A 13,009-nucleotide genomic window follows, 5' to 3' on the forward strand; every position below is an offset into this window, starting at 1 on the left:
ATCTAAATAAACTTGATGTTAAAATTTATTACCAGGAGATAATGCTAACTATACAAGACCAAATGTTTAAAAGTAGACTCTTTTATATGAAAATATTAAAGAGAAATATGATGTATTAATGAAGGAGGTATATTTCTTACTACTTAAATCTCAGTAGATGCTATATTACATAATTCACATCATCAAGTTTTACAAAGTCATCCTGAACATGTTTTATTTTTGTTTTCACAATGGTACATTAATATAAAATTTTTTTAAATGGAATATTTTATTTAAAATATATTCTCCCCTTAGATATAAGAACAAAAGCATAAGCAACCAAAGAAAAATGAGATAAATTGGACTTCATAAAAATTAAATTTTTGTGCTTCAGAGAACACTGTAAAGAAAGTAAAAGACAACCCACTGACTGGAAGAAATATTTGCAAATCATACATTATAATAAATTTGTATCTAGACTATATTAGGAACTCCTATTACTCAGTAATAAAAAAATTCCAATTTAAAAATTGGGCAAAGGATCTAAACAGACATTTCTCCAAAAAAGATATACAAATGGGCAACAAGCATATAAAAAAGATGCTCAACATCATTAGTCATTAGGGAAATGCAAATCAAAACTACAGTGAGACAGCTGCCTCACAGCAGCAGGATGGCTATCATCCGAAAGATAATCTAGCAAATGTTGGTGAGAATGTGGCGAGACTGGAACTCTCATACACTGCTGGTAGAAATGTAAAATGTAAAATGGGGCAGCTGGTATGGAAACAGTCAACAGTTCCTTGAAAAGTTAAACAAAGGTTACTATGTGACCCAGCAATTCCACTTCTAGGTATATAACCAAGAGAAAAGAAATCATATGTCCACACAAAACTTGTACATGAATGTTCACAGCAGTATTATTCAAAGTAGCCAAACAGTAGAAACAACCCAAATGTTTACCAGCTGATAAGTAACATGTGTTATATCCATATAATGGAATACTACTTGCCAATAAAAAGAAATGAAGTAGTGATAGGTGCTGCAACATGGATGAACTCTGAAAAGATTAGATTAAATAAGTTCGTCACAAAAGACTACATATTGTATGATTCTATGTGTATGAAATTTCCAGAATAGACAAATCTATAAAGAAAGAAAATAGATGAGTGGTTGACTATGGCTAGAAGGGATTGGGGAAGGAAGATTAGAGTATGGTAGCTAAAGGGTACAAAGTATCTTTTTGGGGTTATGAAAATGTTCTAAAATTATGGTGATGGTTGCAACTCTGAATATACTAAAAGCCACTGAATTATACACCTTAAAAGGGTGAATTATAACTCAATAAAGTTGTTTAAAAAAATACTCCCATATAAGGAGGAAGACTTTTAGTAAATATTAATAAAATTGAAAGACTCCCAAAGTCGGTAGTCAGTCAGTTCAGGGAGACCCTCCCAAGGAACAGCGAGACCACGAAGACGGATGCAAACAGCAAGAGGTTTATTTGAACACACGGGTACCCGGGCGACACAGTCTTTTGGAAGACTGGCGCGCCGAGTGAAGCTCCTGGGTCCTTTTTATAGCAAAAAGCGCGGGTACAGAAGCGAGAAGCGAGTTTAATTGGTCAGTTCAAATAAGCGCGGGTACAGAAGCGAGAAGCGAGTTTAATTGGTCAGTTCAAATAAGGCCTGGGGTGAGCTTCGGTTATGTGGGAGTCCTTGAAACAGCTGAGGGGCACCCTGGAAACTGGTGGGAGTCCTTGAAACAGCTGAGGGGCACCCTGGAAACTGTTGGGAGTCCTTGAAACAGCTGAGGGGCACCCTGGAAACTGTTGGGAGTCCTTGAAACAGCTGAGGGGCACTCTTGAAACTTTAACTGACTTGTCTATTTCTGGGAACTATCCGCCCTTTGCCTCGGGCCGGGGCCCAGGTGCATAACCACAGATATCCTGTTCGTTATCTGGTCTCAACCTCAGGCTGTACTTTTCCTATGCTAGGGACTTTTAACCAGGGTAATGTTTTGTGCCTTGCAAAATGGCGTTACTACGGCTAGCTTAAAAAGTTCTTTCTTCATTCCCCCATTTCTTTTGTGGATAGCTCTAATCTTAGAGCGGAGTTAAAAGTTATTTTCATTATCTATAGTCTGATATTTTTGTCTAAGAACCAGGACCTTAATTGTACTCATCTTATCATTGATGAATTGGACTAACCTGTTGATGACACAGGGCCCCAGAATGAGCAACAGAAGAAGGAGTACTAGGGGCCCGGCGATGGTTGATAGTAGGGTAGTGAACCAAGGGGAGCTATTGAACCAACCTTCAAACCAGTTTTGATCTTTTTGGCGCTCTAACTGTCTTTTATCTAGTCTTTGTTTGAGTTTGGCCATGGTGTCTCGTATCACACCTGAATGGTCTACATAAAAACAGCACTCCTCTCTGAGGGCCGCGCAGAGGCCTCCCTCTCTTAAAAACAGTAAGTCAAGGCCTCGCCTATTTTGGAGTACTACCTCAGATAGAGAAGTCAATGAGTCCTCTAACTTGCTGACTGAATCCTGGAGGGCCCGGAGGTCAGTGTCCATGGCAGTCTGGAGCTCGGTTAGGCCCCGCTGGAGGTCTATAGGTCCTTTAATCAGAGCAGCCGAGCCGGTACCTATACCTGCCACAATTCCCAGTAGGACAGCTAGGGTAAGTGTGAGAGGTTCTCTCTTAAACCTGGGATGAGGGTTGTCATAGGCCTGCAACAAAGTTTCTTCAGGATGGTAATAGATGCGAGGAATCAGCTGAACCTGGACACAGAAATCCTTAGACTGATTAAAAACTGAGAGGGAAACGCAAGGGGTGAGACCGGTGCTGCAAGCCCACCAGCTATGGTTGGAGGGGAGAAGGTACTGATGGTCCCCGGAGGAATTGATGGATAGGGTCTGGTTGCAAAGATGTTGATGGGTAGAAGGTATTGTTCCTATACATAACCCTTGTCCTGTGACCTCTGTGAGAGTAAGCTTTCCCTGGGTCCCCCAACGGCAACTCTCGGCGCTGGTATAATTGGCCTCTCCCAAAAAGGCTATTCCTTCATAGTAGGGGGGGCTTATGGCCAGACAGAGCCAGCAATGCTCTGTGGCGTTCGGGTTGGTGGCATTTAGAGCTAGGAAGGCCCCCTGTACAAGACCAAAGAGCCTGTCACCCGTGGTGGGGGGTAGAGTGCCTGGTGATAGGAGGCTCTGTGTAGCAGTGCTCCTTTGTGCCGCGGGGGGTTGCCTGCTAGTCATTGGGAACAGCTTGTTGCTAGGAGGTCCCTGTTCTGCAAGGACGGGGTCGGGGCCCACTGCCACAGTTGGCATATTGGTGATATCTAGGCGAATGGTGAACAGTACACCTGGATCGTTTCCCGTCAAATAGAACCTTAGTCCCCAGGTTCTTCCTTGTGCCCAATCTCTGGAATTTTTTCCTTTCTCTGTGAATTTTATTTTAAGGGGGTTACACCAGCCGGTGTTGTCACAGTTTTTACTGCTATCGTTACGTTCTACAGTTATGAGGTCCCATGAGGAACTAGGTCCCCAGTAGACTGTCCCCGTGGTTTCACAACCCCATTCTTTGCAATATAGGGATTCCAGCCCTCCGCACCTTCTAGCTTCTGAAAGGGTCCGGCCATCCCGGGGGCACACGTAGAAGGGGGAAGCGGCAAGCCTGTTTCTAGCTCGGGGATAGCTGCACCCTGGGACCCCCCAGGTGATCTGATTATAAGCTTTTGTGTAGTCTGAATCAGGGGGTCTGATCTGGGCCTAGCCCGATGCTATGTATCCCGGGATATCCCAGGTCTCAATACCCGCCGCCAGGGCACATACATCAGGTTTAAGATCGGGCCACCAAGTCCAAGGCGGCTGGGTAGCCTGTTTGGTCCAGACAACTTCTCCAGTTTGGGACAGTACCTTCCAGGTGAGGATCACAGGCCGGTGGGGGTTCTTACCCGGTGGACTCATTTTTCCGCCGCCGAATACGCAGCTTAAGAGGATGATCAGTCCTTTCCAGCTCCCAGGTCTCGTTTGGTGCCGGGGGTGGTGCAGGCTTGAGATGGGAAGCATGGACCCAGGCAGCGATGCCATCAACTTTTACTGCGGTCGGGGTGGTCAGCAATACCAGATACGGGCCTTTCCACCGAGGCTCAAGGTTGCTGGGTCGATGGCGTCTGACCAGCACTCGGTCTCCGACCTGGAACGGGTGGGGGACAGCTATGGTACCGGGCTGATATGTCTCTTTGATCTGGTCCCAAATCTGGGTCTTCACAACTTCTAGAGCCTTTAAGTGGGTAAATAAGACAGGGAGAAAATTATCATCGGGACCCAGTGTTTCTCCCAACTCAAGTATGGGGGGGGGGTCCCCCGTAGAGGATTTCATAGGGAGTTAGACCGTACTGGCCAGGGGTATTCCTGGCTCTGAACAGCGCTAAGGGAAGGAGGGCCACCCAGTCTTTTCCACCGGTCTCTAAGGCCAATTTAGTTAAGGTCTCTTTGATGGTTCTATTCATTCTCTCTACTTGACCTGAGCTCTGGGGCCTATACGCACAATGTAATTTCCAATTTATCCCCAGTTGTGTGGCCAGTCCCTGGCTTACCTGAGCAACAAAGGCTGGGCCATTATCTGACCCGATCACCTTAGGGATCCCGAAACGGGGCAGGATTTCTTCTAGTATCTTTTTACATACAGTCAGGGCCGTTTCCGTTTTGGTAGGAAAAGCTTCTACCCATCCAGAGAAAGTATCTACAAATACTAGCAGATACTTGTTTCTATACCGGCCAGGCTTTACCTCTGTAAAGTCTACTTCCCAGTATACGCCGGGTCGATCTCCCCGTTGTCTTTTTCCGGTCTCTCGGTAGGTGGTAGCCGCATTAGTCATGGCGCAAGCTGGACACCGATTGGCGACTTCTTGAACAGTGGACCGGAGGTTCGGGATGGAGAGGCTGGTGCGGCTTGCCAGTTGAAGGAGCTTTTCTGGTCCTAAGTGTGTTAGCTGATGTAACCGCTGAATGAATTCTTTTCCCTGGTCAGGAGTGAGCTCTCTTGGCTTGGTCCTAGCTTGAGCAGGCTCGATTGGCTCTTGAAGCTTTGTAGTTTTTGTTAGCACCTTGACCGACAGGGCGGCTTGTTTTGCAGCCTCGTCGGCCCTCCGGTTCCCGGCCGCCACAGGGTTATTTCCTCTCTGGTGGCCTGGGCAGTGGATAATGGCGACCTGCTTAGGGAGGTAAATGGCCTCTAGCAGAGCCAGAATTTCTTGTTTATTTTTAATGTCTTTTCCAGCAGAAGTGAGCAGTCCCCTCTGTTTATATATCGCCCCATGAATGTGAGCAGTGGCAAAAGCATACCTGCTGTCCGTGTAGATGTTGATGTTTTTTCCTTCGGCTAGGCGTAATGCCTGCGTCAAGGCTATTAGCTCGGCCTTCTGGGCTGATGTCCCTTCTGGCAGGCTGCTTGCCCATACCGTCCGTTTGCCATCTACGATGGCGGCCCCTGCTTTCTTCTTACCTTCCGCAATGAAGCTGCTACCGTCTGTATACCAGGCAGGCACTCCGGGCAATGGCTGGTCCTTCAGGTCCCGTCGAGTCCCAGCTTCTTCAGCAAGGATTTCTGAGCATTGGTGTACTGGGGTGGATTCTGACTCGACTGGTAGTAGGGTAGCTGGGTTCAGGACAGCAGGGGGCGCGAAAGATATTCTTTCGTTTAGCAGCAAACTCTGGTAATGAGTCATTCTGGCATTGGTCATCCACCGATTGGGGGGCTGCCGCACGATACTTTCGAGGCTGTGGGAAGCAATCACAGTCACATTTTGCCCCAAGGTTAACTTATCAGCGTCTTTGAGGAGGAGTGCCACTGCAGCAACCGCTTTTAGGCAGGTTGGCCACCCACTGGCCACTGGATCCAGTTTTTTTGATAGATAAGCTACTGGCCGTCGCCATGGTCCTAGGGTCTGAGTAAGCACTCCTCGGGCTACACCGGCTCTTTCATCTACGTACAGAGTAAATGATTTGGTGAGGTCTGGGAGAGCCAAGGCGGGGGCAGACAGCAAGGCTTTTTTTATGTGGTCAAAAGCCTTTTGATGCTCCTCAGTCCAGGTAAAAGGAATGTTTTCCCTTGTCAGGGGGTACAAGGGTGCAGCCAGGGAAGCAAACCCAGGAATCCAGAGCCTGCAGAATCCGGCAGTACCCAGAAATTCGCGGACCTGCCTGGGGGTTGTGGGAGTAGGGATCTTCATAACTGTAGCTTTCCGGGCCGGGGTCAGCCATCTTTTTCCCCCTTTGAGCAGGTACCCCAAATAGGTGACCTCTTTCTGGCATAACTGGGCCTTTTTAGCTGATACCCGGTACCCCAACTTACTCAGTTCCTGCAAGAGCTTTTGTGTCCCTCTTTTGCAGCCTTCATATGTGGGAGCTGCCACTAGGAGGTCGTCCACATATTGGAGTAATATGACCTGGGGGTTGAGAGCCCTAAAAGGAGCTAAATCTCGGTGGAGGGCCTCGTCGAAGAGAGTGGGAGAATTTTTGAACCCCTGTGGCAGCCGTGTCCAGGTCAGCTGACCTGTGTTACCTTTTTCTGGGTCTCTCCACTCGAACGCGAACAGTGGCTGGCTGTTGGGGTGTAGTCTGAGGCAAAAAAAGGCATCCTTGAGATCCAGGACTGAGTACCAAGTGTGACTAGGCGGAAGGGAACTCAGGAGGCTGTATGGATTTGGGACCGTGGGATGAATGTCTTGCACCCTTTTGTTAATTTCTCTCAAGTCTTGGACTGGCCGATAGTCATTGGTCCCTGGCTTTTTTACTGGTAGCAGAGGGGTGTTCCAGGGCGATTGGCAGGGCACTAAGACCCCTAGGTCTAAGAACCTTTGGATGTGGGGTCTGATGCCTTCCCGGGCTTCTTTAGTCATTGGATACTGTCGGACGGCCACCGGTGAGGCACCTGATTTCAGCTCTACTACTACTGGTGGGACGTTATTGGCCAGTCCCATACCTGTCTTTTCTGCCCATACGGTGGGAAAAAGTTGGAGCCAGGATGGGTCGATGGAGGGAGAGGCCGGCTTTTCATACAGCCGGTATTCTTCTTCTAGGTTTAGGACCAGGCACATGGTAGAGTGATCTCCCCATGTTACTTGTGGGCCCTCTGTGGAAAACTGGATTTGAGCCTTTAGTTTGGTCAGGATGTCCCGGCCCAACAGAGGAGCAGGGCACTCAGGTATGACCAAAAAGGAATGGGTCACTTGCCTATGTCCGACCCTTAAAAGTCTCTGAGTGGTCCAGGGGTAGACTTTGCTGCCGGTCGCTCCTACTACGACTGTCCGCCTGGACCCTACCTTCCCCATGGGTTGGGTCAGCACCGAATGTTCAGCCCCGGTATCGACCAGAAACTCGATGGGGGTCCCCTCCACTGTCAATGTTACCCTAGGTTCGGGGAGGGGGTCCGAACCCCGACTCCCCTAGTCATCTAGGGATAGAACCTTGGCTTCTCTGATGTTCTTTTTCCGGGGACATTCTCTTGCCCAGTGACCCTTCTCTTTACAGTACGCGCATTGGTCTTTGTCTAGAGGGGGTCTTCCATCCCTAGGTGTTTTCTTTGCCCGGTTGCTCAGGTTCCCTGTCTGCCTATCTCTAGACCCTCTTTCACCTACCACTGCGGCCAAAATCCTAGTTAAATTTTTTTCTTGGCGTTTATCACGCCGCCTCTCTCTCTCTTCTGTCTCTTTTTTTTCTCTTTCCTGTCTTTCTTCTTCTGTTTCTCTCTTGTGGTACACCTTTTCTGCCTCCTTTACTAAGTCTTGTAAGGAAAGGTCTTGGAGCCCCTCTAGTCTTTGTAACCTTTTTTTAATGTCTGGGGCTGACTGGCCGATGAAGGCCATTGTGACCGCAGCCTGCTGCCCCTCAGAAGAGGGTTCAAACGGAGTGTACCTTCTATAGGCCTCCATTAGGCGTTCTAAGAAAACCGAAGGGGGTTCTGCCGGTCCCTGCAAGACCTCTCTTACCTTGGCCAAATTGGTGGGGCGCCGGGCTGCCCCTTTGAGACCTGCCACTAGAGTCCGGCGGTAGACCAGAAGACGCTCCCTACCTTCGGCCGTGTTGTAATCCCATTGAGGTCGATTGAGGGGGAAAGCCTCATTAATGAGGTTCTCGAGTTGTGTAGGGGCCCCGTTATCCCCGAGAACGTTCTTGCGGGCCTCCAGAAGAATCCTTTCTCGCTCTTCAGTGGTGAAGAGGATCTGGAGTAGCTGTTGGCAATCGTCCCAAGTGGGCTGGTGAGAGAACATAAGGGACTCAAGAAGTCCCGTGAGACCTGCTGGTTTTTCAGAAAAAGAAGGATGGTTAGACTTCCAATTGTAAAGATCTGCTGAGGAAAAAGGCCAATACTGCAAAGGGACCAAGCCATTTGGCTCAGCTGGGGGCCCTATGGCTCGGAGGGGCAAAGCTACGGTGGAGTCAGGACCGGAGCCGTCTCTCGGACTGCGAGGTTGGCGGCTCCTAGTCCCCGCAGCCGGTCCCTCAGGGCTAGGATCACCGGGCGCTCGGCCTGGTGCCGATCTGTTTCCCTGAGGGGCCAGAGGGGGCAGCGGAGCCGCCGGGTAAGGTGGGGGTTCAGAGAGAGAAAATAGGTCATCTGGTGTCGGGAGGACGGGGGGTTGGGGAGGGGCGGAAGGCTTCCTTGTAGGTGGCCTTTGAGTATTTTCTGATCCCGAAACAACAGCGACTTTGCTGGAGGGTGGCACCCAGGGAGGGGGATTCTGGGCGAGGTCTTGCCATACCACGACATAGGCAACCTGGTCCGGGTGTCCTCCGGTCTCCTGAAAAACAATCTTTTTAACTGCAAAAATGACAGAAAGGTCAAAGGTTCCCTCTGGCGGCCAACCTACGCCGAATGTGGGCCACTCAGACGAACAGAAAGTCTGCCATTTTCCTTTTTTGATCTCCATGGACAGATTGTGAGCCCTGGCTTTGACATCTTTCCAATGATCTAGAGTAAGGGAGAGAGGCGTAAGGGCACCTTGCCCCATCTCGAAAATTTCCAATAGGGGAACGACGACGCAAAGACCTATCACAACTAAGACAAAAAGAAACCAGAAACGGCGACGAGACCGAGTGCCGTAGAAATAGAAGAAAGAGTCCGATGGCAGAGCGCGCCTCCCGAGACGCGGTGAGACCAAAACACAATAATCCTCTGCCAAGGGGTCCACCAGGCGTCCCTGGTCCTCCCCTGATCCTGGGACGTCTCCCAGGATTGCCGGGTGGCGAGCCCCCGAACACGTCTGTTCGCTACCCGCACTTCGCTCCCAGAGCGACTAACCCGGAACAAACTGAAACCAAAATGCGCGCACTCAGAAAGACAGTCAGAGTCACAGGATTAGACACAGAAACGAGACACAGAAACGAGACACAGAACGACTGCTGGCCAGCTTACCTCCCGTTGGTGGGTCGGTGGTCCCTGGGTGGGGGTCTCCGATCCCGGACGAGCCCCCAAATGAAAGACTCCCAAAGTCGGTAGTCAGTCAGTTCAGGGAGACCCTCCCAAGGAACAGCGAGACCACGAAGACGGATGCAAACAGCAAGAGGTTTATTTGAACACACGGGTACCCGGGCGACACAGTCTTTTGGAAGACTGGCGCGCCGAGTGAAGCTCCTGGGTCCTTTTTATAGCAAAAAGCGCGGGTACAGAAGCGAGAAGCGAGTTTAATTGGTCAGTTCAAATAAGCGCGGGTACAGAAGCGAGAAGCGAGTTTAATTGGTCAGTTCAAATAAGGCCTGGGGTGAGCTTCGGTTATGTGGGAGTCCTTGAAACAGCTGAGGGGCACCCTGGAAACTGGTGGGAGTCCTTGAAACAGCTGAGGGGCACCCTGGAAACTGTTGGGAGTCCTTGAAACAGCTGAGGGGCACCCTGGAAACTGTTGGGAGTCCTTGAAACAGCTGAGGGGCACTCTTGAAACTTTAACTGACTTGTCTATTTCTGGGAACTATCCGCCCTTTGCCTCGGGCCGGGGCCCAGGTGCATAACCACAGATATCCTGTTCGTTATCTGGTCTCAACCTCAGGCTGTACTTTTCCTATGCTAGGGACTTTTAACCAGGGTAATGTTTTGTGCCTTGCAAAATGGCGTTACTACGGCTAGCTTAAAAAGTTCTTTCTTCAAAATAACTGAACAATCAAAAGTGGTGGCTAGACAGATGTGTAAGTTTAATAATTTTAGTGTGTCTTTGGCATTCAGTTAGGAAAAATAGCAAAATTATTACCCTTTCTACCGAAGACAGCTGTTGCTGTAATCCATCACATTCTTTGTTTGCTTCTTCGAAAAGAGTTTTATATTTTTCTATTTGAGACTGTTGCATATTAATTGTTCGCTGCTGCCTCACAAAATCTTCTTCAAAATTTTTTACTACAGACTTTAAATCCTGAATTTCGTCCTCCTATAGTTATGAAATTATAGATTATATGAATAAATGCACAAAATTTCGTATCAAAACATAAAGCAGAAAACAAAAAGAAATTACATACGATCTTTGATGAGATATTTATACCCATCTCATGAAGAAAAGCAAATTACATTCCTTTTTCATCTTCAAAAATGGAAGTCAGATGTTTTATTTGTGTTTAATAGCTTACACTTGTTAAGTCTAATATAGAGAATTCTAATTGTAACAAATATTTAAAATTCTTCAGCTCTATGAAAATTCAACATCTCAAAATAAAGTTCAGTATTTATAAATAATATTTAATTCAAAATTTAACTGTAAATTATATCTAAATGAAGCTGTTTAAAAATGTAACTGAAATTGCTCCTAAAATGTCTTTGAATATTAGAGCATTTCTTTTGAGAGGTTTTAAAAACTTACCTTTTTATTGCATTCACATACAACATTATCCAATTCCTCCTGCATAACACGGAGTTTGGCTTTTAGAAATCTGATCTGCGCTTCTGTAGATTTAAATAATTATATTTACTGTCTTTTGCTGAATCTAAGGTGTCATCAATTTTAAGATAGACCATTATGTTATAAGGGAAAAAATGCACACGATGGGGAGTCTAATAGGAGACCCCTTTTAGCGGGCCCTAAAGACACTAAATACTCTTAATGTAAAGATAAATGAGAAATAAATCCACCCAACAGAAAGGAAGTGCAAGGAACTATTCACATCTCAACACTGGAACTGAGTAAAGAAAGAGGGAAGGAAAAAAAAAAAACCTCTCCGAGAATCTGAACCACAAGCCAATACTCACGTAAGTTTTCATGCTGAATTCATACTTAGCAGGTCCAAAATATATCAAACAGGATTTAAAGTGTCTCAGGTCAGTAATGTTCCCAAGTATTTGGCAAAAACAAACATGAATTCTCCCTAGTAAAACTCAGCTTCAATCCCAGCCATTGTGATTATAAAATGCTATTGATTGTAACATTCGTCCCAACTACCGAGAAGTTAAAATGTAGTAAATGTGTCTTCGAAGCAAAGAAATGCACTAATATCTTATGTCGAAGCGCTCTCCCACAAACCCTCATTAAGATCTATCCTTTACACACCATTGCTAGCAAAAGTCCTTTATTCAGTAATATCAGCAGCACATCTTTGAGGTGTATAGGCTCATAAAGTAAATAAAGTGAAAACTGAACTTAGAACTCACCCATAATTCATCCAGGCATTCATTCAAAAAATATAAAGTCTCTACTACGTTCCAGGCATAATAGGAATATTATAAAACAAGCCTTGCCCTCATGGAGGTTACCTTGAGGAAACACTCCCAACTACCTGTGAGAAGTCATTAGGACAAATCCCACTTGTGATGTACAGAACACAAAACATCTCCATACATACTTCCTGGTTTTTTTTTTAAGTGCCCCCAGGGTTACCATGGAACTGATAAACTGTTGTTGGCTGTAACCCTAGATCTCTCTGCCCTCAACTCTCCTTCCAGCCTCTCATGTAACTCCAGGTGAGCAAGAGATAGAAGGAAACAAAAAGTGTGAAGTTGGCAGTAGTTGGTCTGTGGGGGAAAGGAGGACAGAATAATAGAGAACATGACTTTTCCTATCTCTTTCTCTCCCCAACTCTAACCTCAGTAACTCTACCTCAACTCTAATTCAAGGAGCGAGTGCTCTCAAGTCTGCAGGCCCACAGCAGTAACCTCCCCTCCCCAACCCACCTGAACTTTAATCTTACAAAGCAGTCTGTGCTCGCAAACCTCTACTTGGTGGTCTTTTCCTCCCACATGTAACCCAACCATTCTGAGCAATCATCTGGAATAACAGAAAATTCTCCCAAAAGGGGAGACCACCTAGGCCAAAGATACTTAAAAGGGAAGACAGGGAGGCAAAGTGGCAGAGAGCAATAAGAAAAAAAGTAGCACGTAAGGTAAAAATCTGTTCTGGTTCCAAGTGTCTAGGAACAGGACCATTCTAACAGAGACATGGGGAAAACTGTCTACTGAGGAACAGCGAACATCTGACCATCATGTCCTTGAAGGCATCTTAAGAGAGATCTAAAGGCAACTTTAGGGTCCACTTACCTTCCCTCCCCACAGCTAGCCCCAGGAAGCTCGATTAGGTCAGTAAATATAATAAATGCATAAATGAATTGCTCCCCACTTATGACTAACTAGTATGCAACACAACAATCATTACACATTTAAATTGTTATGATTTTTCACAGAATCAGAAAATTTTAAAGATAAATTTTATGATCATCTAATATAAACTACTAAACTTTCAAATGAAGAAATTGCTATTACAGAGGGGCTAAGGGGCTTGCCTGAAGTCACAATTAATTGTATTACAGTTCAGCATTAACTAGTTCATATAAACTCAACTGTCTTATTTTTGTTTCAATAGCATAAGTGGCTCTTCATAAATTTAACAATTTTAGAGACATTACTGGTAATTAATACAATGTCTTCAGATGATCTAAACTTCATATTCTTATTTTTCTGGTGATATGCAGAGAATTAACAAGAAGGAAAATTATATTTATTAGAAAATGCATTTGATTATTTTACCTGGTGCTACACCAGTAATTCATT

General features: G+C 46.3%; 2 protein-coding genes across 3 annotated transcripts in view; one reads left to right on the top strand and one right to left on the bottom strand.

Moving 5' to 3' along the window:
• MNS1 (meiosis specific nuclear structural 1) overlaps nucleotides 1–13,009 on the top strand; it is a 131,871-nt gene that overhangs the window by 66,186 nt on the left and 52,676 nt on the right. The gene's annotated exons all lie outside the window — the stretch shown is intronic.
• Nucleotides 1–13,009, bottom strand: part of TEX9 (testis expressed 9) — a 57,769-nt gene that overhangs the window by 21,331 nt on the left and 23,429 nt on the right. For both annotated transcript variants that reach the window (XM_063089086.1, XM_063089084.1), the window contains exons 8-9: nucleotides 10,833–10,915; nucleotides 10,233–10,406 (exon numbers count right to left, since the gene is read on the bottom strand). In XM_063089086.1, the coding sequence (XP_062945156.1) occupies nucleotides 10,233–10,406; nucleotides 10,833–10,915 (257 nt within the window). The remainder of the gene's footprint in view (nucleotides 1–10,232; nucleotides 10,407–10,832; nucleotides 10,916–13,009) is intronic.

Source organism: Cynocephalus volans, chromosome 3 (genome assembly GCF_027409185.1).
Source record: "Cynocephalus volans isolate mCynVol1 chromosome 3, mCynVol1.pri, whole genome shotgun sequence".
Taxonomy (NCBI): domain Eukaryota; kingdom Metazoa; phylum Chordata; class Mammalia; order Dermoptera; family Cynocephalidae; genus Cynocephalus; species Cynocephalus volans.